The sequence below is a fragment of the Macrobrachium rosenbergii genome, chromosome 12 (assembly GCF_040412425.1).
Source record: "Macrobrachium rosenbergii isolate ZJJX-2024 chromosome 12, ASM4041242v1, whole genome shotgun sequence".
NCBI classification, from domain to species: domain Eukaryota; kingdom Metazoa; phylum Arthropoda; class Malacostraca; order Decapoda; family Palaemonidae; genus Macrobrachium; species Macrobrachium rosenbergii.
The window spans coordinates 114,438,431-114,466,400 of NC_089752.1; the positions used below are offsets into that span (position 1 = coordinate 114,438,431).

The following is a 27,970-nucleotide window of genomic DNA, read 5'->3' on the forward strand; positions in this document are numbered from 1 at the left end:
GACGCAGGGAAACGAGCGAATGTGGAATTCACGAGTTTCTTTCCGAGTTTCGAATGCTGTCTCCTCTTGCGAAGCCTAATTGCCAGGACGCCCTTGATGGCTTAGTAGGTCGCTTTGCGACGTCGAGTTGAAAGGAACTATGTCGTCGACGGGAGGAAATTGCTCTTGATTCAACGTCTTCAGGGCGAATAATGCAGGAAGAATCCTCTCAGGTATACGAACAATTTTCATTACTTGGTGTGGACAAGGCCAATGCAGAGTGGGCAACACTTTTCTCGTGGAATGTAGACGCAGGAATAAATGGACGCATAATTTTTGATCAGTGGATGATGGATATTGCTAAATAATACTTCTCTGAGGTATTAAATTAGATTCAGGATGAATGACCGAATTGACTTAATAAAAAGCACACTTACAGAAATGAGAATATTACAAACGTAACACACACACACACACACACACACACACATATATATATATATATATATATATATATATATATATATATTTAAATAAATATACATATATATATATACATATATATGCATGTATATATTATATTTATAATATACATAAATATATATATGTATATATATATATATATATATATATATATATATGTATATATATAAATGAATTTTATCACATCACCGTGTTTCATATACGAGCATTAAGCTACAAATGTCCTTTAATATCCAATTCGCTCTATCTCGGAAATAATATATTTTCATATATGTTAACCGGAGGGGAATTTTTTAATTGATAATAAGTTCGTCGTGGGAAGTGAGTGGGTGTATATATCCATCAGCTTCACATAGCTAATTCTAAACTGTTCACAGACTGCAACTTTTCACAAAGAATTTGCTGCTGTGTATCACAGTTTGCAAGGTTGTCGTCTTCAAGGTCAAACTATCAATTAACAATAGTTTAGAGATTAGATTTCCATGAAATTAATATTGCCGTATCTGTGAACTTTATTATTTATTAATGATCTTTTCTAATAAATCAGTTTTAAGCATATTTACTTGTTTACTTAATTACTTACATACTTACTTACTTACTTGAGAGAGAGAGAGAGAGAGAGAGAGAGAGAGAGAGAGAGAGAGAGAGAGAAATGTAATTTACTTTCTAATAATTGAAAGTGTTAAGAGAGAGCTTTAATATACATGTATATATACATATATACTGTATATACAATATATATATATATACACATACAGTATATATATATATATAATATATATATATATATATATATATATATATATATATATATATAGAGAGAGAGAGAGAGAGAGAGAGAGAGAGAGAGAGAGAGAGAGAGAGAGAGAGAGAGAGAGAGACAGACAGACAGAGAGAGAGATATTATTCACAGATAATTTATTTATCTTATAAAATAGTGATAAGTATATTACTTACGACAGAGAGAAATGTAATTAAATTTCTAATAATTGAAACAGTATTAATTGGCGCTGAGAGAGAGAGAGAGAGAGAGAGAGAGAGAGAGAGAGAGAGAGAGAGAGAGAGAGAGAGAGAGAGAGAGAGAGAATATTTCACCTCCTAATGACCAAATTATCTACGAAAAAGTTACCGCTAAAAAAGGAAAAAAAGCCTCAGTAATTTTGCATAATGACAAATTAATTAGCGAATTTGGTGCGTAATGCCATTTTTTGCTCGAATGTAATTGCGAAATGAACGTAATTTTTTGCCTGCAGTTGCGATGGTGATATTCCTACGGTAATTTCATGAAGCCTCATTGCTATTCATTTCAGTAATGACCAATTCAGTTCCATACTGTAACCGCGCACATAGGTTCATTACAAAAAATGTTTATATACCTATATAAATATATATATATATATATATATATATATATATATATATATATATAAATAATATATATATATACATATATTTATATATATACAAACACACACACACATATATATATATAGAACATACAAATATGGATGAATATTCTACATACATACTTATGATATCAGTAAGATGAAGCAGATTTGCAGAACATTGCCTCATGATATTAAGAAGAAGAAATAAGCGCCTAGAGATGTCAGCTGAGGAGTAGTCAGGCGAAGATTGTCAATCATCAACATGTTAAAAAGAATCTCAGCTTTGCCTTTTGTGGTATTTATTCCAAAGACTGAGGATTTTGTCTTGGTCCACTGTGGATGAGGTTGGGTTGGTTCTCGTACCCCCTCTCTCCAAATCATTATTGTATTTTATGTCTGAATCTACTTTACTTAAAGTAGGAAAGAAGTTATAACTTTATGTCTATATTTGCGCGATTTGATATCAGCCCATATATCAAGATGAAATATGTTAGTTAATTTTTTTGTCCATGACGAATGAGGTATAGTCGTGCTCAGAGCCTTGCCACCTTTGAAAAAAGTTCTAATTATATTCATGTAAAAATGACCTTGCATGATAAACTAATGGAACATGAATAAATTTATGGTGTTTGTATCATAGTTTTATGGTAACTAAACTGAAGAAAAAACCGCCAACTTTTATAATTTATTCCAAAAGAATAATGGTGTGGCATGCGATTGACATCGTAATAAATTGCATTTTGATGGAATTCTAACGTAATGCAAAAGAAGGTAGCAACAGCTTTCAGGTGGCGTACAATTATGATATTTGAAAGTTTGTACGTTTTGGTGTCTCTTACAATAACCGAGTTTAGGGTGAGGATCTTTCGAGATAAATCTAAGATTTCATATGACACAAGAGCTAAAAGATGCTCAGTTTATTGTTTGGTTTGCCTCCTTGTCGTCGCCAGGGTTATACGGCAACGTTGGGGCTTGAATTATTTTCTAAGTCATCAAACAAGCACCTTGATGGTGAGATCAAATTATGTCCGTAAAATTATGACGTTTTATTTCTTATCATCACTGTCTCAGCTTCAGATCTTTGCATAGGTTAAATTTTTTAAAATATATTTTTTAAAATGAGTAATTACGGTTAGGAATATTTTCTTAACAGCTAGCAGTCGTAATTTTAGTTGTATAACATTACTATTATTATTATTATTATTATTCAGAAGATGAACCCTATTCACATGGAGCAACCCCACCAAAGGGGCCACTGACTTGAAATTCAAGCTTCCAAAGAATATTATGGTGTTCATTCGAAAGAATGAAATGGGAAACACAAAAAGACAAAACAATTTAACCAAGAATCCCTTCCCATTTGGAGAGCCAAGATTCGATAATTCAACCAAACAAATTTCGTGATGTAATCTTCACCAACGAAGAAAAGCAGAATATCCACATTTTCACGAGTAGTTCGCATACTGTACATATCTGGGGCTACCTGGCTTGTTTACCAGCATCGAGAAGACGTACAACAAAGAGGATTCTCCTCTCGACACAAAATGGGTTTCTCAGTTATGGTGGAAGTCTGATAAAAAACACAACATCGCAGCTGGAAATTACTTCTTGATCAACATATTTACAAGAACCACGGACTTGCAAAGGGTAACGAGCGACTTTCTTATATCAGATTTCCCCACATTTTAAGACGTTCGAGGATATTGATGACAGGGGAGACAGCAGGGAGAGGGGAAAAAAGAATAATGAGGAGAAGGGGTGGAAGTGAGTGGATAATAAGGTTGAGATAGAGTTGGGAAAGTGACTGGGATCGTTAAATTTCAGCTATCAGTTTCCATTACCTGACCCACTTTTCGTTTTGGTAGACGAATCATGTTATCACTGAGAAAGAAAAGGGGATCACCCCCCCCCCTCCACACACACACAGAGAGAGAGAGAGAGAGAGAGAGAGAGAGAGAGAGAGAGTCAACATGCCGTATGGTTTGAGTGGGTTTGAGTGCGGGGAAATCTCACTAACGTATTTTAATCATGTTGATTATGACCGTTTTGTCACTCATGAAAAATTCATGGCAAGATGAATTTTTAAAGAGATAAGTCAAAGTAATCACAATGAAACGAGTCAGTTCAGTGTCTCTCTCTCTCTCTCTCTCTCTCTCTCTCTCTCTCTCTCTCTCTCTCTCTCTCTCTCTTTCGTCTTTCTGTGTCTATCTCAGTTTCTCCTGTCTCTTTCCTTGCGTCTCTTTCTGCCACTGTTTGTCTGCCTTTTAAAATGCGGAGAAACTTTCGTGAGAAATAACAGATGATCTAGAAAAGATTTAATTACTGCAGCCTTTGTCATCGCGTGTTTTCTGTGGCGTCTGAACGAGTGACATCTTAGTATTAGTTATGATTTTATCTTTGGATTTTTATCTTCTCCATCCTTGGTTTTATAAAATTAATTTCTGTATCCCTGAACTTTATGTGGATAATTGCATCCAGCCTTGCTCATTTTGCTCTGAATATTATGTTTATGTCATTCATTTTTATACCGTTTTTATTTCTTGATATGTTTTTATTTTTCTTACTTCTTTGAATTTGTTGCTTTAATTACTAGAGTTTACTTAGCAAATTACGACAATCGCCCAACCACAATCATTCGGGCAAATATAGGAAAGTGAATCACAATCATTCTCTGACTTGGAACATGTAACATAGACAAGCTCAATGATCTTTTAGAGTTTTCAAAGTTTCACTGAAGACAAAACGCATTAAAGAAATAATACAATCATCGATCTAGTTATTACTGAATCACTTAAAGAGAAAATAAAGGAACAATCTGAGCTGTCAGCGCTGGTTTTCTCTCAAAAGCGAAAACCCTTCGTAGATCTTTCTCTCTACGAAAATGGAATGGGATGGAATATGTGATTTAGGTATAAGGTCATTCAGCGGTATGTTTATCTAAATAGCAGGGCATCTGCTTACGCCTGTTTAGAACTGACGTCACTTTTGCTTCAACATTTCTTACATGCTTTGTCCTCTTCAGCGTGTATGTCAAAGGAACTGACGTATGACCTGTATCTCCTCTCTCTTGAGGCGTTGCAAAATCCCAACTCTATTCATCGCACGCTCAGAATGGTTCATAAACTGGCCTCTGTGATATTAATCAATATTGCTGTAAACTAACAAAAGGTTAAATTTAACTGGATATTGTTGCAACGTGGTGAAAATGCATATGACCTGTGGTGCTCTTGGCAATCTAGTTTTCTATTGCATCGAGCGTTCAGGGTATTCGAAATATTTGCAATCAAAGGTATTCACGTGGTTGATTACAAGCTTTCCTTCATCACGACCCCATTCAGGACACAAATTGAAAATGTATATTGGAGACATCAAACGCACCAACGAATAAAAAGGATTTTTAATTCATACTCTCTCAGTTCCTCTCCATCATTAGCATACGGTTCAGCAACAATTGAATCGAATTATTTAGGGTCGTTGACACTACGAAAACAACAAGACTGGGATGAGGATAATTCTGTTGCTTTCCCCTCTGTTTCAGTTAGTCTCGAACCCTGAGGGAATTCCACACACTCTTGACGTTAAGGGAATTCCACACACACTCTTGACGTTAAGTGTAAGTTAAACAGCTTTCCCCGTTGTTTACCATAGCTTACATTGTTAAGCATAAGACAACACCAAACGGCACGTGTGGTCGAAGTTTATACCATTTTCTCCTTTTGTCAGGATCCTCCTTTCACCTCCAGCACAAATAAGCTTTGATTCTATCTTTTAGAGAAGGCGACGGGGGAAGGGACGTCGACGATTGGCTGCTATTGGTTATTCTCTTCCTCTACAATTGGGAAAAATTGTTTCCTCTGGCGCTGATGCCAATTAAGAAAGCTCCCCGATCGATCTCTTCACCTTTTTTGTCTCTTGTTGAAGGGTCTCTGGTGTGTCAGTGCTATAAATACGCCCCGCCCACAGATTACTGTTGTTACCTTGAAGGTTCCTAGAGCAATGACGTTAAACGTGCGTACACACACACACACACACACACACACACACACACACATATATGTATATATATGTGTGTGTGTAATATCTATCTATCTATATATCTGTCAATATATATGTATATATATCTATTTATTATATAATTTTTTCCTTTGCATAAATGTCTATATACGTATATACAGTATATATATTTATGTATGTAAATGTGTGTAAATATATAAACACCCACGCACACAAACACACACACATATATCTATCTATCTACTATATATATATATATATATATATATATATATATATATATATATATATATATATATATATATATATATATATATATATATATATGCATGCATGTGTATAAACACAGAGTAAACAGCATCGTGCAAATACCATCAAGACACCGTGAAGCAGATGGAAAATGAGCGCGTATATGCGTTTAATTAATACCTTAGACAGGGTAGCAGGGAAAACTGAGTAATGCACCCTCCTATTAGAGCTACACATTAACGTTTTGGCGGACTGATTTAATCCGAGAATATACAATTAGGTAAATGAAGAGAGATCAGAGCTAGGGAAGGAATATCTTGTTTAATGTAAGAGTTACCGTGGGGGCGGGAGAAATGGTTAATCTGAAGAATGTATGGGTAAGACTGAACGTGATACGCGAAAAAAGCGGTGTGATTTAGCTTGGAGAGCGATAAAGGATGGTTGTGCTAGGTGATTCAGATGCGAAGGAACGAGAAAAAAATATTTTTAAATATTTATGGATTCCAAAGAAGAACATAAATAAGCATAATTGGGAAGGCGAAATGGGCAATGAAGAAAGTTTGATAAAATGTGTTAAAGAACAAGTTGATAGATGGAGGAGTGGCTGGGGTTCATATGATGATTGTCTGGTTGATTAAAAAATGAAAATGATGTAAGTTTTGGTTGGAAATGTTAAGAAAAAAGCAATTAAGACAAATGACTTTAATAAGAGGGAATAAGAAACAAAAATTGCATAAAAGAAGAATAAAAAATGGGCCATGATTAAAGACAGTGAAAATTTTCGCTCTCTCTCTCTTTCTCTCTCTAACTTAAAAGGATGCGCAGCCTCCATTCGGAATAAAATATAATTCTTTTCCAACTAACTTTGCTATATTACACGAACTGCAAATTCAAACCTTGAAACTTTCGACAATTCCCTTTTTCTTGTTCTCCAGTTCTTTGAAAATCAACTACTTTTTCTAAGAGCCCCATAACTGGCATTCGCCTCATTGACGCAGAATCTTTTCTCTGTTCCTTAACTCTTTCCCCACCCCCTTTTTACGTCCTCTGGTTTGTGACAGGAAGCAGAGCAAAGGTCAATTTTGGAAATGCTGGTTCAGCACCAGCTGGTCTTGATTTTCAATGAAAGGTCGACTTCCGACAGTCACATATTATCAGTCTATTGTGGCCCATGTACCGTACAAGAACCGCCATGGATTGAAAGGAGAACCAACACAATTGCCTCTAATAAAAAATTGTATGAATATAAAAAGATTTTCCTCCTAGCATTCATCAGAAGAAGCCCACTAGATTTACATTGATTGTCCCTGTATTTCTTCATAATCCATTATTTATGATGAGGCCTCTATCAGTATGCAGTATTCTGCTACAGTTCAGTTACACTTTACCCTTTTTGTGTTATAAAAAAAAATTAGGTAAATACACGGACAACTACATAGGGATCAACCTCATCGGGATGAATAGTACTTTGCGTCTACGTGGTAAAAAATTAACATGTTCATACAAAGAGGATATAAATTTATTGTAATAAAGCTGATTGGTTTGGTATTCTGTATGATGTTTTCTTAAGAAAATATGCTTACAAAGTTTTTAAAAATAATGTTCAACGCGTTAATACTGTTCACGCTGCTGATGCTACTTAGAGGGATATATTAGATAAAAATCGTCTAAATTTAAATCAATATGAAAAAACAGTTCAGAAGTGATTAAAACTTATCTAATTTATTTTTATTTCAACATTATACATAATACGCGCATAATCTTTCCTGTTTATTCCATTCTTGTTAACAATACTACTAATATGCACTTAGTGAGCGCGTGTCTGTGTTTGTGTATGTGAGTGTGTGCGTTTGTTACAGAGAGAGAGAGAGAGAGAGAGAGAGAGAGAGAGAGAGAGAGAGAGAGAGAGAGAGGGGACGTAAATAGATAGAGTTAGCAACAGGCAAAGTGTTAATAAGCATCAAACTAGCGTAAGTGGCAAAGTTACGAACGGCACATGCTGCCAGAAAACATAATTCTATTCTACCTCACCCAAAAACTGTCAAAACAGGAAGACAGTTTCTGCATTATTTTTGAGCACAGTCCTCTCAGTCCTGGGCATAATTGGTCCACTTGCTAACTCTTCGCGGTTGGAAAGAGTCCAGAGGTCCACATTACACCACCCTCCTACATCTTACCAGACTTAGGGCTCGTGCTGGCATAGGGCCACCTAAATCTAAACCAACCAGTTAACCAACCACCACATGGAGGATTTCATTATTGCTCCCAAAATCGTGACAACACAGGTGAGAGTTGAGCCTGGGAAGAGTGTAAAAGAAAGGACATGTTTTGGTGTCTCAGTAAAATAAGAATATCCTGGAGTGAAGTAAAGTCAAAGGCTCTGAGCAATTACAGTAAATAAGTGACGACATTAAACGTATGAGCTTCTTCCCTCACTCCAGCTTTCCTAATCATAGGCGTTCTTCTTCTCCTTAGAAGTCACGTTCTGTAGAGAGAAAAATGAATATTTGTGTGGATTTCCGAGGGGTGAATATATGTCTCAGCCAGTTTTTGACGCGAGAAAAATGCTGAGAATTAAAGAAGGGGGAATTTGTTGTGAATATTTATGAAGCTATTTGTTTCTCGTCACTGAAATATTTTTTTATGCCGCCTTGGCAGAATTTGAGTTAATGCCTGGCTAGCATTTTCCAGTACCTCCCGTTATAACTAATCTGACTCATACAGTGAATCTCGATGTATGATCAACAATGAAGTCAAATGACGACATAATTCTCACCATAAAAAACCAAGTAAAAAATGAGCCGAAGTTTCCTCGGCGCAATCGAGTTTTCTGTACATCGTATAATCAAAGCCACCGAAAATAGATCTATCTTTCGGTGGTCTCGGTATAACGCTGTATTAGCCGCGGCCCACGAAACTTAACCACTGCCCGTTGGTGGACTGGCCTGTATCGTTGCCAGACGCACGGTTATGGCTAACTTTAACCTTAAATAAAATAAAAACTAATGAGGAGGCTAGAGGGCTGCAATATGGTATGTTTGATGATTAGAGGATGGATGATCAACATACCAATTTGCAGCCCTCTAGCCTCAGCTGCTTTTAAGATCTGAGAGCGGACAGAAAAAGTGCGGACAGAAAAAATTGCGGACAGAATGTAATGTAAGGATATAACTAGAAATTCTGAACAATGGGACAAAGAGAGAGAAACCTTTCAGTGACAGACATTGATAGATAGAGAGAGAGAGAGATTTTAAGAAACGAACAGAGAGAGAGAGAGAGAGAGAGAGAGAGAGAGAGAGAGAGAGAGAGAGAGAGAGAGAGAGAGAGAGAGAGGCGAACAGAGAAAAAGAATAAGTTTGGAGTTTTGACCGTAATCTCATGACAAAGCTAGACCTAACTGCTTATTCGCCTTGTATCGAGGTCAACAAAAGGTGTTGTGTTTTAAACGCCTGGGTTCAGTGATGTTTTGGAACATAAAGCAAAACACGAGGTGTGTCGTGATTACGAAGCCATTATGACTGCTCTTAATCGAGTTCGTAATCACGAGGAATTCATAACAAAAACGCATGGTGGGCCTTAGTGGGATAAAAAAAGCCACCGGAAATTATAAGTTCCGGTGACGTCAAAGCGACCCCTTTTTGAAGGCGGTGCTTTTTCCAGAAGTCCACCCAAATGGGCTGTCTTTAGATTAGCCTAACCAATTAAGCATCCAAAACCAAGATTCCGCCTACAGAGAGGCGGGACAAAAACTTCCAAAAATCCTTATCAAGTCCAGCTGAGAAGCAGAGAAGAAGAGAGAGAGAAGAGAGGACAGCAGAGAAGCAGAGGGTGGGGTTGTAAGCCTCACTACTTGTGGGTTGATAGAAGAAGAAAGGTTCACATTTGACATTCACTGTAACTTTGCACTGCACTTCATTTGTATACTACTGTAACTTTATTATTGTGTTAGTGAAGTAAAGCAAACTACACTGTGTCTTCTTTAAGTCTCCTGTATCGGAAAATGCCCTACTAAATAACAAAGCCGGAACGATAAACATCTCTAAAGAAAGTAATCTTCTTAACTTGACAACGAATAACAGAAAGAATAATAAATAAAGAAAGACATCACAAGAATAAAGTGCGGATAGAAAAAAGTGCGAACAGAAAAAAGTGTGGACGGACAGACAAAAGCCGGCACAATAGTTTTCTTTTCAGAAAACTAAAACTGAAAGAATACTTTGGTTGTAATGACAACTTTACATTCCAATAAGGGAAAATTAAATGTATGATTACATCTCTCAAGGACGGGTAACGTTCTTACGCCATCTCTACCTTGCGCTAAATTATTATATATATTTTTCTTGAAGATGAATATAACAGGATACTGAAATGCTGAAAACAGAAGACTCCAAAGACGGGGGAAAAGAAACAGTGGACAAGAGAACACAGAAGGATGCAGAAATAAGATCATGGCCTTAACAGAACTAAAAGACTGCAATATATATATGTATCTTGATAATTTGTTTCATGGGTTTTAAAAACGGATTCTCTGGGTTTTCTTTCGGTAAATGAACAACATTTGAAAGCTTTTTGATACGATTACCCACGAAGGCAAAGTGAAATAGATATTAATTATGGTAAGTGTTAATTATGTTGATATTCAAGTAATCAGTCAGTTCAAAGTTAATGGGTGTTAATGAAGCAATTACCGTGATGCTTTTCTCCCGAGAATTACTCACTACATAGCTTATAATACCTTGAAATCTAATTTCTAACTATCCCCGGTTTAAAACTAGATACACGAACACAGTTTAATCAGCACATCGGCACACAGGCAAAGGCCTTTTATAAATAAACAAACACATGTGGGGATCGTGCAATGGCGGCACGTATATATTATTACTGTCAACCTATGATATTTTTCTCTAATGTAGAGGTTCCTTCAACAATAGTTAACTTCATAGGCAAACAAGTCAAAAGTACAAACGTTGAATCGAAGACGGTTATGTTTGTGGTATCCTGGGTCCAAGGCATTTATCTTTAAATCCAGTCATGGAACAGTTAGCTTGCAAATGACAGGGATCGTCACAGAACAATTAGCTTGCAAATGACAGGAGTCGTCACAGAACAATTAGCTTGCAAATGACAGGAATCGTCACGGAACAATTAGCTTGCAAATGACAGGAATCGTCGTGGAACAAGTATCTCACAAATGACAGGAGTCGTCACAGAACAGTTAGCTTGCAAATGACAGGAGTCGTCATGGAACAAATAGCTTGCACATTACAGGAGTCGTCATGGAACAATATGCTTGCAAATGACAGGAGTTGTCATGGAACAAATAGCTTGTAAATGACAGGAGTCGTCATGGGACAAATAGCTTGCAAATGACAGGAGTCGTCATGAAACAGTTAGCTTGCGCATGACAGGAGTGGTCATAGAACAATTAGCTTGCAAGTGACAGGAATAATCATGGAAAAATTAGTTTGCAAATGACAGGAGTCGTCACGGAACCATTAGCTTGCAAATGACAGGAGTCGTCATAGAACAGTAATTATGCAATCCGATACATGGGACACAAAGGTCTTTTAAATTAACTGTGGTTGAATCATTAATTTGAAAAAAATAAAAACTGAGACCTGCTGCAACAGCTGAAGTAAACGAATTAGCGGATGCCATTTACAGTCCAGCAGAGAACGTAATTATAATAATTTTTCAGACCCGTTTCTTGGAATGTGATCGCGTACGCATCAAGAACCACGTAGTAATTACTGAGTCGTAACAACTCTACGCTGTGTGGTTCTTGAATGGATGGAAGCCTCTATGTTACCCGGTTAGCACGAATCACTCGAGCATAGGCTGAATGACCCCATTGCAAAGACAATATTAAGATCAAATCTCCGTAATCTGTTTCAAACATACAGATGAAAAGCGGTTGGCAAAAAAAAAAAAAAAGAATAAAAATACCCAGGTTTCCCTCATTCATTGCACAATTTAATGCGACTTATATCAATTACTCGAACGCGCTTCTGTTTATTAAGAGCTTTCGTTTGATGATGCAGGATATAACTAAGTCAACCGGTTAATGAGATATTAAGCAAACAGCTTTCCAATTAGCAGATGTCACTAAAGATCCGTTTTGGACAAACACTCAAGTTGTAAAATGTTTATACAACGGATGGCTTTCATCGTTTGAGCATTGGTAATTATCGCATTATTTTTTGTAAGGATGTTTGGACATCGTGACGTTATTTAGGTCATTAATAATGCACCGTTACCTATCGATGCATTACCAGGGTATATTTCGATTGAAATGAGAGTGTAGTCGATAAACCAAGATAAGGATTGCATGGGAACAAAGTCTACATCTCTTGGTTATTGAAGAAAATGCCATCTCTTTAGCAATCTCTGCATTCCTCTTAATTTCACTTTTCCTATGTTCTTATTTGATTTAATTCTTTACGTTGCATTATTCTATCCTTGTATACTCCTTCCATATTTTTGCACGTTTCACCTGTTCGTTTTACGAATGAAAGTTGTGGAATTTATGAATGTGAAATCAGAAAAAAACTCATGGAATTAATGCATTTGAAACTTGGTTCCATCAGATACCGTTTAGTGCTTGCTAAGATATTTGAAACAAAAAAGGCCTTTGATTCATAGTAATGCTTTTATCAATACTATTCGTGACCTGTTTTTAGACAAAAGCAACAAACAAAAAAGTAAATAAACTGACGGACAACATAACAGAATAATATACACGTAATGTTAGAATAAGAGGAATACCAAAACTTTGTAATGCAAATTATTTATATGCTAGATGTCAGGATCGAGTCAGATATGATACCATAAAGGAAGTGATGGAAGATGATGGTGAAAGGGAGATGGAAACAGCTTAGACAAGACCTTCACACAACCCCTGGGAGATTAGTACGTGATAGTTTAGGAGGTGGCGATGAGAGAAGATTGGTGGAAGTAAAGCACAGGAAAGACGTGAGTGGCAGAATTTCACAGAGGCCCTTTGAGTCACAGGACACTGGAAGTTGTGGTGATGATGAAGGAAAAAACCCAAACATGAACAAATTAGCAGCAAGAGCATGAAGCTACATTAGGGAAACAGTACATCAAACATTGCTCCAGATTTATCAGGGTGTCTCAACAGGACAAGGTTGATTACAGTGAGAAGAGTAGCACGTACTAATTGAAAAAGTCCGGAAACCATGGGCAACAGAGGATACATATTAGGCTACTCTGTCCTAAAATGAAAAGCTGCAGCATCTGCAAAATTTTCGAAATTGAGAAATGCCACCTATTGGGCTCGTGAAACACAAAATACACAAGTTATTGCAGTTTCAGAATGATTCTTCTATGCTTTCCACGAGTATTTAGGGGGTCCCATTAGCAGTATCTGCAAAATCAGTAGTAAGGCCAGGGGAAACTGCAGTATCTACCATTTTTCTGTATTGTAATTTTACAGACACTGCAGTCTTCCATTTCAGGGCAGTACTGTTCATCCCGATTAATTTTCTCATATGGACACCTTTCTTCATTGGAGAAGGGGGTGGGCTTCTAGAAGGTGCTATCTCTCCTTTTTTTCAGAGAGAAATTTTAAGATGAAGCTGCTAGCCTCATGCTCCTTTCCTCTATCAATTTAAGCCTCATTCCTTTATACTTTCCTCTATCTCATACATGTGCTTTCAGATCATCGAATAATATACCCCTCCACCTTTTGTAAACCAGCCATGAGAATATTCGGCTTCTTCATTGGCAGGTTTAATAATTCCCACTGACATCTTCAAGTTTCGACCTCAAATTTCACGTCTAGAATCTATTATTTTTACTGGCTCGTAGTCTGCCTTAATTAGAACTAACCTGTCTTCTACACTGCAACGCTTACCACTCACACATGGGACCTCTTTCACTTTTCTGGTTGTAAGAGATAATAATTTAATTTAGTTTTATGTTATCATAAAACTAAATTAAATTATTCCTTTCATAACATTTGACTACAGAGACCATTACAGTAATACACTAAATAAATATATATATATATATATATATATATATATATATATATATATATATATATATATATATATATATATATATATATATATATATATATATATATATATCTTCTTTCCCACCGTTATCCCTACAGTAAGGGGTGGTTGGCTGATGCGTCTTCTCCACTGCCTTCTATCAAAGGCATCATCCTACACCAAACCTCTTCTCTCTCTCCATATCTTCCTTCACTTTATCTCGCCATCGAATTCTCTGTCTCCCTCTCGATCTTCTTCCTCTAACAGGTTCTTCTTCCCAAGCCCTCTTCACTCCCTGCTCGCCATCCATCCTTAACACATGCCCATACCACCTCAATCGTGACTCTCTTATCACCTCTGTTATCTTTACTAAGCCTGCTCTTCTTCTTATTCCATCATTTTCCAATCTCTCAAGCAGCGATATTCCCATAATCCACCTCAGCATTCTCGTCTCTGTTCTCTCAAGCTTTACTTCCTCTTTTCCTCTTAGAGCCCATGTTTCTGATCCATACATTAACACTGGTCTTATCACTGTGCTATAGATCTTGACTTTTAGCTTGATTGGCATTTTCTTATCACATACAACTCCAGCTGCATCTCTCCTCTTCTCCCACGCTGGTTTTATCCTACCGTCCACTTCAGGCTCACGTCCTCCCTCTTGGCTTAAAGTAGATCCTAAGTATTTAAGCTTTTCCACCTGTTTTATAATCGAGCCTCTTCTTTCTTGTATTACTATTCTGTCTCTGTCTTCCCTACTGCTCACTAAAACCTCTGTTTTATTCACTCACCCTTAAGCCAGCCCTCTCTCAAGACTCCTGCCACTCTCCCTCCAACCCTTCTCTGTAGGTTCTCCTCATCTTCAGCAGTAATCACCAGATCATCAGCACTTCATTCCTGACCTCTCTCTCTCTCTCTCTCTCTCTCATATATATATATATATATATATATATATATATATATATATATATATATATATATATATATATATACACACACACACACATATATATATATATATATATATATATATATATATATATATATATATATATATATATATATATATATATATATATATATATATATATATATATATATATATCTTATATGTAAAAGTGTACTCAAACGCACAAACACATACAGTATATATGATACAATTATAAGATTCCCGCGTATAGTTAAATTCTACGGTTAATGAACGTTACATTTCGACTCATACGTCGAGTCAAATGTTAGCCTCTTTACCTTTAGCCCTCGTGCCAATATACAGGGAAATGACACACTTTGGTCTGGGTTTCAGGACAGTACCTAACGCCCTTAGGGTCCGGACTCGCGTCTCATCCAACCCGGAGCAAGTAGGTAGTCTTCTGCATGCAAGCAAGATTTCGGTGAGAGTTTTATTCATTCCTGATTTCATTTTGAGTTTTTCATGGTTTTATTCAACCAACCCCCACAACGCCTCGCCCTATTTGACTTAAAAAAATTTCCGTCACTGGAAATCTTGATTGTTATGACACTTCGCAGAGGTCGACGTTTCTTTGCTTCTTAGAATTTACTTTCCGCCATGGCAGCTAATGTGACATATGTGTTATTTTTGCTGGAAAGAAGATAATATTCTTTGTCGGGTGGTTTCCACGTAAATTTTTTCAGAGGATGGTGGTGACCGGGTTCCTTCGCTGGACTGTAACTGAAATATTCTATTCATTTACATTTTACTTATATACGTAGGTGTCACACACACATATATACATATATACAGTATACACACACACACACACACACACACACACATATATATATATATATATATATATATATATATATATATATATATATATATATATATATATATATATATATATCACACATTACCACAGGTGAAAAATTCTACTCCGGACAAAGCAATAAGGTTAAAAAATCAGTGTTTTCATCTATGTTTTTAAGAGCATTACGAGTATGTGGCCCTGAATATACTGATGAGGAAATAGATAAGATTAGGAGTGCAGGCAAGAAGTTGAAATATCCTGACTGTGTATTAGACAGTGCATTTGAAGCAGCAAACAAGACTATGTATCAAAACCAAAAAGAACCTTACAACACAAAAAAATTTGCTTGTACTGCCTTATAATAATAATATGAAAGATATCCCCCATCTTCTTAAGAATTTTGGTGTTAATGTCGCATTTAAGAACAATAAAACGATGAAAAATGTACTTATCAAAAACTCCCCTGACAATACTAAAGGGTGTGTATATAAAATTCCATGTAAGTCTTGTGACAACTTTTACATTGGCCAAACGGGGAAAGCACTGGAAAAAAGAATTGAACAGCATAAGAAATGTGTGAGATATGCACAGGGGAACAGTGGTATTTTTGTACATGTTAGTGAGAACAATCATGCTATCAACTGGGAAGGGGCAAAAAGGATTGTATATTCTAATAATGCACTGGAAAGGAATATCATTGAATCTAGCTTTATAAAAGAAAGTTACAACCATAATATGAATATCAGTCAAGGGATGTATAAACTTGATCCTTCAACATCAAAAGAAATCTGTAAATTGTTTAAATTTTAAGGCAGGCAGTAGAGATGTAAGAATATAGGATTATCATATTTGTAAACACAGTACAGGGGCAGTAGTGCTAGTGAGTTTCCAAACTCCGCCTCCCTGACACCTGTCAGGGGTGGATCTGAGGTCGCCTATGGTCGGTATGTTTATCAGTATTGTGATTTTTAGCCAAACGAGTTTTGGAGGCCACTCCTACCTCGACACCGGCCGGTGGGTGGATATGTAGTCTCTGACGGTTGTGTATGTTCGTCAGTACTGTTCCTGTAGTATATATATTTGTGACTTATTATACTCTGTATCAGCCCTTCGTCAATGGCTTGGAAATAAAGACGAATCCGGTCAGGGCCTACACCCCGTCTCTTATTTTTCACCTGTGGTAATGTGTGATAAATGAATCACGTACAAAAGTGATAATATCATCATATATAGTCTCGGTAATTGGGCGGCTACTTGGAAATCTTAGCTTGATGATGAATAATATTGCCAAGACCAGAAAGAACATTCTTTATTACACAAGCTTTCGAGGTATAAAACCTCATCATCAGGCTGAAAAACCGACAAGGATGAGAATCAATGAAATTATAATAAAATGAATTGTCATAATAAATATTCAGAAAAATACTAACCAAATATATAAAACGAACAGTAATTACAAACTAAGAAGGGTGAGACGCGAAAAAAAACGAAAAATTAAAAACGAACACAAACATAAAAATATAAAAATAAGGTGAAATGTAAACAAACTACCTGGCCTTGGCAATATTATTCATCATCAAGCTAACGTTAATCATATACATATACACACACATATATATATACACACATATATATTTATATATCTACTGTATATCTACTGTATATCTATCTATCTATCTATATACATATATATATATATATATATATATATATATATATATATATATATATATATATATATATACATACATACATATAGATATATTGATATAGACATATATACACACCCACACACACACACACACACACACATATATATATATATATATATATATATATATATATATATATATATATATATATATATATATATATATAGCACTATATATACAGTATGTACGTAAGGCACATCAACAGCATACATACATCCATCCCAACACACTGTAACCCCTCACCTGTATTTTAAACATACTTATAATGCCTGGATATGAAGGAAAGTTCTTCCTCCTTACGTCTCTACCTCCCTTTTAAGCTAATATTTGCTCCATTTTCCTCTTCTCCTTCGTCGCTACTATTTCACCTTTACACTCTTGGAATTTTAAAATAAAAGTATGTTGCACACACTGGCATACACACACACACACACACACACTTATATATTTATACATACGTATGTGTGTGTATACATATCTCTTTAGCCGGAAAAACTGCGATAATACAGATGGCTCCTAAGAATTCTTTCTAAAGATCGGGGATTTAAGAAACCATTTTACTAAATAAACGAAATATATATGTATATATATATATATATATATATATATATATATATATAGATATATACACTACATACATAGATACATGTATATATAAATATATATATATATATATACACAGTATATATAGATAGGCTATATACATCTATATATTTACATAATATATTTATATAAATATATATGTATGTATATATATAGATAGATAGATAGATAGATATATACATATATACGTTTATATATATAAATGTATTTATACATATATATATATATGTATAATATACAGTATATATATATATATATATATATATATATATATATATATATATATATATATATATATATATATATATATATATATATATATAACACACGAAGAGAGATTAATTTCAAAGTAAGTGGGAAAAAGCGCATAATCAAAGGTAAAGGCTAAAACCAGACAGCCGTACTTTTCTGTGAAGTGAGAAATAAAAAAGGATCAATGACTGAATTCCAGTCAAAAACAAAAATGCTTTGAAAAACGACGCATTCATCTTCAGAGTATTGTAACCGGGATGAAAGCTATTAATTCTGAAAATTGTATTTTGAAAAATGAACGGAGCTACTGATGGCTTCGCAGAAATTTCTTTCATGACGCGAGAGAAAAGAGTAATTTTAACCAGAACAGCAATGGTTCTTTGCCATTACAGACTTTGTTTGAAATAGAGTTGCTTCAAAAAGATCCCTTCGATCTTGTTGCGAAGGATAAAGATGAAATTCTCTGGCCTTACTCAAAAGCGCAGTCACCCAGTTGAGCTCACAAAGAAAGTTAGCCACAACATTCATTTATTTCTTAGAAAAAGAAATAGACAAAGGCACACACGCACATATATATTATACACAAGTACACACACATATATATACACATATACATATCTACATACACACACATGTTTATATATATATATATACACACACACACACACACACACACACACACACACACACACATATATATATATATATATATATATATATATATATATACATATGATGTCATAAGGGAAATTACGGAAGTTCCAATATGCAAATGAGATGACGAAAGGGAGACTGAGATGGCTTTGACATGTCTTTCGTATCTCCCTGCGGAGAGCACATGGTAGTGTCAGCTGGGCTCCCTATTGGATGGGGTCTATGAGAAAGGAGGTTGGAGATGAGTGGAGATTAGTGGAAGTGAAAGAACGGGAGTGGCAAAGTTCACAGACGCCCTTTGCGCCGGGTGATAGATACCTTGTCTACTAATTCCTTAGCAAACAAGATATAAACCTAGCCTCACATAAACGCTTGTAAGCTATTCATAATTTTACCAAATCCGCCACGTCGGAAAACATCTTGTCTGGAATGTTTTTGCGAGAAAGGAAAGATGCGAAGGCCTTATTACCGTTCACCTCCTGACGAAGCCTTTTCCTACTCTCCCTGGATTAATGGGATTATTCCGTTCGTCTTGTTCCTTGAATGGCTGGAGGCGAAATATGGGATAACGCGAAAGCGTGGAATGAGATTTCGGAATTTCTTTATTCGATGAGGATGTCGGGACGCCAGATGTATGAGAATCCCACTTTTCGTACCTTCATTTATATGTATGTATGTATGTATACACAACACACACACATATATATATATATATATATATATATATATATATATATATATATATATATATATATATATATATATATATATATAAATCACTAGCAACATTCATCAAGGCTTTGTAGCGACAAGCTTATCCTTAAAGAGTGGGAAAGTCGAGAAGCATAATGGGATTCGCAGCTATTGTCAATTGTATTCATCTGGAAAAAGTGATCATTAGATTCTATACATACAAACATACTCACACACACAAACACACAAACACACACACACACACACACACACACATATATATATATATATATATATATATATATATATATATATATATATATATATATATTTCACTAGAAACATTTACCAGATACATATGTCTTCGTAACTGCCAGTTACCTCTCAACCTCTGAGTTCCTTCACACTCTTGGGTTACGGTTATAATAACTACGAAGTCTTGAACCCGAAATGAATGATCCCTAGCTTCCAGCGCTGAGATTCAAACTCACATGAGTTGGGTTGGGGTTAGGGTAAGCTAACGCATTTAGCCACGAAGATGGATGGAAGTCTATACATGCTCGTATACATACACACACACACATACACACACACACACACACACACACACACACACACATATATATATATATATATATATATATATATATATATATATATATATATGTATGTATGTATATTGTATATCTGTCAATTCAGATACATATTGCTGGCATAAACTAATACTACAGTGTTTTAGCGGATATTGATTTTTAGGGTGATCATTATCTCTCTCTCTCTCTCTCTCTCTCTCTCTCTCTCTCTCTCTCTCTCTCTCTCTCTCTCTCTCTATATATATATATATATATATATATATATATATATATATAAATATATATATATATATATATATATATATATATATATATATATATATATATATATATATATATATATATACATATATATATATATATATATATGTGTGTGTGTTTGTATGTATGTATGTAGAGAATCTAATGATCATTTTTACCATATAAATACATATTATTAATGGCTTCATATCCCCCTTTACTTCTCGACTTCTACACACTTTTCGGGTATGGCTGTCGCAACAAAGCCTTGAATTCGGAATGAAGAACATACGGAGGAACCTCGAATTTATGAGGGATATGAAGATATGGGTCGGTTTCCATTTTGAGAAAAATAATTAAAAGAGACATTATCTTATATTCATTAAAATAAGCCATTTTAGAGCATAACCAAGTGAAATACACACAAGGTAGTTCCATCGGTGTTCAGTGACAAACAAGATTATTAAACAGAGAAATAGTTATCGCATTCGTAGTCCACTTCACCGTTAAAAAACCAGAAATGAAGATAGTGTCTAATGCTCTTTCAAATTAGCTTTGATAGCTGAAAGATATGTCTAGCGAATGATTTTGATTGATTTGAATGCTTCTGAGCCATTGGAATACAAAAAAAAAAAAAAAAAAAAAAATAGAAATAAAGATTTGAGGTTCTGTAGCTAACTGAGGAAGGTACAAAATTTGTCTCCACAAGTATTCCTAGCGAAGGATTTTGACTGACTTGAATTCATCTGAGCCATTCGAATGTAAAAGACAAATAAATAAATAAATAGATAAAATAAATTGAAGTTCTGCAGCTTTGGAAAGACCAAAATAATATTAGTTCAGGTCGACTCCACCGGAACTGCGATGCTTTTTGAGCTGATGTATGGTTAACAAATCTGAAACCGTCTCTATATAAATATCTCTCTCTCTGTATACACATATACACACGCTTACACATACACATACACGCACACACACATATATAAATTATATATATATATATATTATATATATATGTATATGTATATATATATATATATATATATATATATATATATATGTATATGTATATATATATATATGTATATATATATATATATATATATATATATATATATATATATATATATATATATATATATATATTCATACAGACAAATAGCTAGATAGATAGATATATAGATAGATAGATAAACTGTCATAAATCTTTCAAATGATAGCCACAAGAAGGGAATAACGAAAGTAAAGTAAAGAAGAATATATTTTGAATATAAAAAACAACAGATATGAGAGAGAGAGAGAGAGAGAGAGAGAGAGAGAGAGAGAGTCTGGATGACTAATCTCAGTCACGGACGGATTTAGCCTAACCGTAACGGCGTTTTAGTTCACAAATTGTACCAAAGACTAAAATTTTGCGAAGTTTTTCTCCACAGTTTTTACCGACGAATTCCAGAATGATTTAGTATGAAACAGTTTCTGTCCGGTGTCTTAAATCATCAAGATACTTCATATGAAATGTGATGGGTTTTTTTTTTTGGAAGTTCTGTCCCCCAGTAATTAATGATGGCTAAAATCCCACAGAAAAGTACTTAAAAAAATAACTTTGGCCGTAATAATAAAGAGTATTTAATTGCAATTGCTGTTATTTATTTTCTGGCTTATGAATATACAAGCTAGAATTTCATTGCATTTCTGGGTACGGAGAGAGAGAGAGAGAGAGAGAGAGAGAGAGAGAGAGAGAGAGAGAGAGAGAGAAATGACATCAGGCGCAGTATCTGCAAGGCTAATGGATTTCCTTGTAACCCAGAGCATACATAGACTTCTAAGTAACCATGATTTCTCTCTCTCTCTCTCTCTCACTCTGCATATTTCATCTTTGTTTCCCAAAACTAATGTTAAATACATTCTGACATTTCCAGACTTCCAGCCTTCGCGACTTTCATCATAATGAGGTTTCCCGGAAGACTTTCTAATCCTCCACGTTCTCTTTCGGCAAATGGGTATAAAAACATGTTTTTCCATCTTTCTTTTGCCTTTTTTTTTTATGCTCGTCGTTGCAAAGGCGCTATCCTATATTATTTGAACTAATCGACTCAAATGAACTATGATTAAGCATTTAAATCAAGTCATTGCAAATATGTATATGCTATGTTACGTCATTTCAGGTAATTCATTGGAAATAATATAATAGTCCTTGTTAAACGATTGAATTAATTCACTGCATATAAATTGTGTTACATCCATTAAAATCATTCATAGAAAATCAATTGTGCTAAATCCATTGCAATTCATTTCAAATAAACTATCTAAAACCCATTAAAATTTGCAATTCATTGCAAATATACTGTCTCAAAACCATTAAAATTTTTCAGTTGCAATTAGAAGATGTGGGATTATTTGAATGAACTATCTGCAAATGAACAACGCCAAATCATTTGAACCAATAAATGGACTTCTGTTCTCCAGGTAAAAAGCTGTAATGCGCAGCTCAGTCCTGTAGCCTAACTTTCGATATTAAAAAAAATTATTATTATAAGTATCCATTACGAAATGGTTCACAAAAATTCTTAGAAATATAGTTTAAAGGATCACAAAAGGAGCATTTTGCAAACCAAAGAATAAGATTGATACTGAGCACCTTTCATTGCAGTCTGACCTGTCTGGAAAGATCTACAGGAGGTTGCATGTATTACATTAGTATAAGGCATAAGTGCTGGAACTGGCTCTAGTAATACCTTGTAATAAAGATGTACAGAGACAAAAAAAAACCTCTGATTTCTATTTGTATGTATATATATACATATACACACACAAATATATACTGTACAGGGTATATAATTAGCATTTACACTGAATTTGTACGTATGTACGTATGTGTGCATATAGTCGTATTCAACTGTTCAAATCTCACTAACCAAGTTACGTCACTCATCTAATATTTACATTACTTTCAGCAACCCCTTAAAATATTCACTGCACTCTCCCGGGAAAACTGCAGCTCAGAGCAAAACCCCGACGGAATTGCATTTATGTTACCATTCTTCTCTTTCGGGGGATGAACGATTTCCGAACCTGTGTCGAGAACCTTTTAGCATAGACAACGGAGACCCCGTAATGGTATGGTCGGGGGATTATAGTTTTCAAAAATAAATTAAGTCTTGCGTGACTATATCGAGGTGGGAATTGATGGAGAGGGGGTACAAAAATTACATAATAAGCTGCTAGTGTAAAATTCAGATTTTGCAATATAGGAAATATTTTCAAACCAAAGGTACTTCAATCTTGCATGAAGTTTGAAAGAGATAACTGAGTGCGAAAATATGGGAAATATACACAATATCATACTAAGAGAGAGAGAGAGAGAGAGAGAGAGAGAGAGAGAGAGAGAGAGAGAGAGAGAGAGAGAGAGAACTTAATGAAATTGACATCCTGTTGGGGATGAGAATGCAAGGCTCTTTCGCTATTAATGACATAGTGTTATATTATGACAACATTAAGAGCCTTGTATGATAATTATTTCGATCTATTTTTTCTTGTTTCCTCTTTCTTCTCTCCTTACTACTCTTTCCTCTTTCTTCTCTCCTCTTCCCTCTTTCTTCTTCCCTTACTCTTCTTTCCTCTTCCTTCTCTCCTTACTCTTCGTTCCTCTCTCTTCTCTTCCTTCCTCTTTCTTCTCTCCTTACTCTTCTTTCCTCTTTCTTCTCTCATCTTCCCTCGTTCTCCTCTCCTCTCTCCCCTTTCCTTTTTCTTTTCTCCTGTCTCCTCTTTTTTCTCTCATGTCTCCTCTTTCCTCTTTATTTCTCCTCTCTCCTCTTTTCTCTTTCCTCTCTCCTTTTTCTTCTCCTTGACCGGCTGCTCCTCGCAATATGTATCGCTGTTCAGGTCAGCAGAGGTTAATGGCCCAAGGGTGCTCAGAGAGAGAGAGAGAGAGAGAGAGAGAGAGAGAGAGAGAGAGAGAGAGAGAGAGAGAGGGAGAAATATTTAATAGGAAAAAGTGGAATAAAAATAGACCACACAACCGTGTGTGTGTGTGTGTGTGTGTGTGAGAGAGAGAGAGAGAGAGAGAGAGAGAGAGAGAGAGAGAGAGAGAGTAAAAATATGAAAAGGAAAAAGTGGAATAAAAATAGACCTTACAATCGTGAGAGAGAGAGAGAGAGAGAGAGAGAGAGAGAGAGAGAGAGAGAGAGAGAATAACAGGAAAAAAGTGGAATAAAAATACACCACACAATCGTGTGTGTGTGAGAGAGAGAGAGAGAGAGAGAGAGAGAGAGAGAGAGAGAGAGAGAGAGAGAGAGAGAGAGAGAATATGTAACAGGAAAAAGTGGAATAAAAATAGACCAAACAATCGTGTGTACGAGAGAGAGAGAGAGAGAGAGAGAGAGAGAGAGAGAGAGAGAGAGAGAGAGAGAGAGATTCACGGTAAATATAGAAAATATCACACAAAGCCAGGATAGAAATAAATAGAAGGCAACCTAGTGATATAACATATCAGTGAAATGAATAAATGTAGCTGGCACCATCGCAGATGCGTGAATTAAACAAAGACGAATAAAAAAATAAAAAAGATAAACAGAGGTGCAGACCAGCATCTCAGCGAGAACGTAGTTACGCTTAATAAAAGCAAAACATGAAAAACAACGTAAAAACGGTAACTCTCCCACACAACCGCTCCAACCCCGCAATACACTCAAACAAACAGGTAAATAAATCTCTGGCCCACCCACCCCCAAAAAGGGGCTGAGGGGAAAAAGAACCAACTCAGGCAGATTGAGAGGAGGGGGATTGCAAATCTCATTTTATCAGGCTGCAACTCTCAACTCCCCCCTTTCTTAAAGTCGGTCTGGCAAAAGCTTTGAGGAAAATTGATTCTGTTTTCAAAAAGTAGTATTCAACTCAAAGATAGGAAGTGTTTATAGGAACAAATATATAACTGGATCTCATGGCTAATGTAGGTGTTTATTCTTTATCAAGAATTTACAGGTATCAGCCAAGGTAGTGGTAGTGAATCGCCACTGGAGATATCACTCCCAAGATATCAGCTAAGAGAGTGATAATGAGTCACCACTGGCGATATCACTCCCAATGTAGCAGCCAAAGTAGTACTTATTAGTCACTACCGGAGAGAGATATATATATGTATATATATATATATATATATATATATATATATATATATATATATATATATATATACACACACACATACATATGTTACACTTTGAAAAAACTACTTTAGAGAATATAATGCAACAGGCTTACTTTTTTTATCCAAGTACTCTTCCATTAGAAATGCTGTTTGAAATAAAGTAGAAGCATTTCTGGTCATGTTTTTTTAAATAAATATCTTTGCGTCAGTGAAAAAAAAAGCCTGAGAAATACTGATCGAATTCCCTTTATCTTTCCTTCTGGATTACTGTCTCCGTCACTTCCCTCTGTTCTACCTCTCTTCCCTCCTCCTCCTCCTCCTCCTCCTCCTCAGCTCTCTATTCTACCTTTCTTCCCTACTACTCTTCCACCTCTTCCTCCCCAGCGTTTATATCTTTTGTCCTTTTATTTCCCGCATTATCTGCATCGCCATAATCGCGTCCGATTTATTTCTGTCAAACCGAAATCTCTCGGTCTTTCTGGAAACAAATGAAGCCGTCAGTCTCAGCAGTCTTTCCTAATTCTCCCTTGAGGAAAAATAACCCAAGCTCTTCCTGCACACAGCGAATGATAATGACCTTAAATATAAGAAAAACTAGAAATTACAGATACTTTGAAAATGTAAATGATAAAGAGCTTAAATATAAGAAAAACTAGAAATTACAGATACTTTGAAAATGTAAACCCAGCGATCCACCACGAATTTTGTGGAATTTGCTGCCATGATTTCATTTGATCTTTTGCTTCCGATTCGGTTTTTTTTGGGGGCAGATGTTATCTTTATTAGTCCTTGAAATTTTGCTCATGTTTACTGACATACTGTACATATTTGAGTTTTGATCGAACTGTCTTTATCTCTGCGGCGAGATTAGTTAGTTTCATTTTAGCTCTTACGGTAACTCTCTCTCTCTCTCTCATATAAGTATGCGCGCGTGTGTGTGCATATGTGTGTGTGTGTGTGTGTGTGAGAGAGAGAGAGAGAGAGAGAGAGAGAGAGAGAGAGAGAGAGAGAGAGAGAGAGAGAGAGACGGGGGTGGGGAGTGTGTGCACATGTTTAAGGAAATATATATACTGTATATCTACAGTATACGCACACATGCACACACATATATATATATACTGTATGTACATAATAATAACGATAATTTTGATCAACTGAATTCATTATCGACCTACGTCTCTAAATTTTTCTTCAACGATAAAATCCCACACCAGTCAGCATCGTGAAAATCTGAGGTACCGAAAATACAGAAAATCCATTTCAAGTCTGGTTAAAGTTTTCAGCAAAAGTAGTCACGCAGTGTACTGCCAGCGTATGAGGTTGTCGTTTACCTGACGTCAGTGTATACACTAATGAGAACACACTGAACGAATAAGTCAAATTGTGTCTGCAGCATTATCTGAATTACATCTTCCTCTGTAACTCAGAAAAGGAATTTGATGTACAACAAACTGTCAAACAGAAAGAGAGTCACGATCAGAAAATGTCCACGGTTTCGTATGTAACGACTAACGAAGTGATTGTACTTCAGTTCCTCACTGGATGGGTCGATAATATCGTACTCGGCTAGCACTCTCCTGGGCCCGCGTCCGTTTCTCCGGCCGGCCAATGAAGAATTAGAGGAATTTATTTCCGGTGATAGAAATTCATTTCTCGATATAATGTGGTTCGGATTCCCACAATAAGCTGTAGGTCCCGTTGCTAGGTAACCAATTGGTTCTTAGCCACTTAAAATAAGTCTAATCCTTCGGGCCAGCCCCAGGAGAGCTGTGAATCAGTTCAGTGGTCTGGTTAAACTAAGGTATCCTTAGCTTAACTTCAGGACCATCGTCACACCAGCTATGAGTTATTTTAGCCCTTGGAATCATGCGCTAAACTAAGCGTTCGATTGAAGTTCTCGGTACATGTGGGTGTCGTTCGGAGACTATCGAATACTGCCCGAGAGTTTCGAAACTAAACATGAAAGTCTGAGGACGGTGGAGGAGTTTAGCCTCGGAGTTTTAAATCTGAGTTCCTGGAAATCCTGCAGTGTCGAAAGACGGCGATAATATGGAGTCCTGCAGGTTGGAGGTCATAACTGAATGCGATTCAGTGGACCAGTGCTTACAGGGAATAAATATTCTAAAACAGTTAACGATGAGAGTATACGAGTATGATAACGTTCCTCGGCAGAATAG

At 35.7% G+C, this 27,970-nt stretch overlaps 2 protein-coding genes across 2 annotated transcripts in view; one reads left to right on the forward strand and one right to left on the reverse strand.

The window, feature by feature from the left end:
• The window catches only part of LOC136843914 (gametocyte-specific factor 1 homolog), a 451,321-nt gene that overhangs the window by 54,077 nt on the left and 369,274 nt on the right, over nt 1–27,970 (reverse strand). The gene's annotated exons all lie outside the window — the stretch shown is intronic.
• The window catches only part of LOC136844187 (uncharacterized), a 102,088-nt gene that overhangs the window by 12,275 nt on the left and 61,843 nt on the right, over nt 1–27,970 (forward strand). The window contains exon 3 of the mRNA XM_067113203.1: nt 3,541–3,614. Coding sequence (XP_066969304.1) covers nt 3,541–3,614 — 74 coding nt within the window. The remainder of the gene's footprint in view (nt 1–3,540; nt 3,615–27,970) is intronic.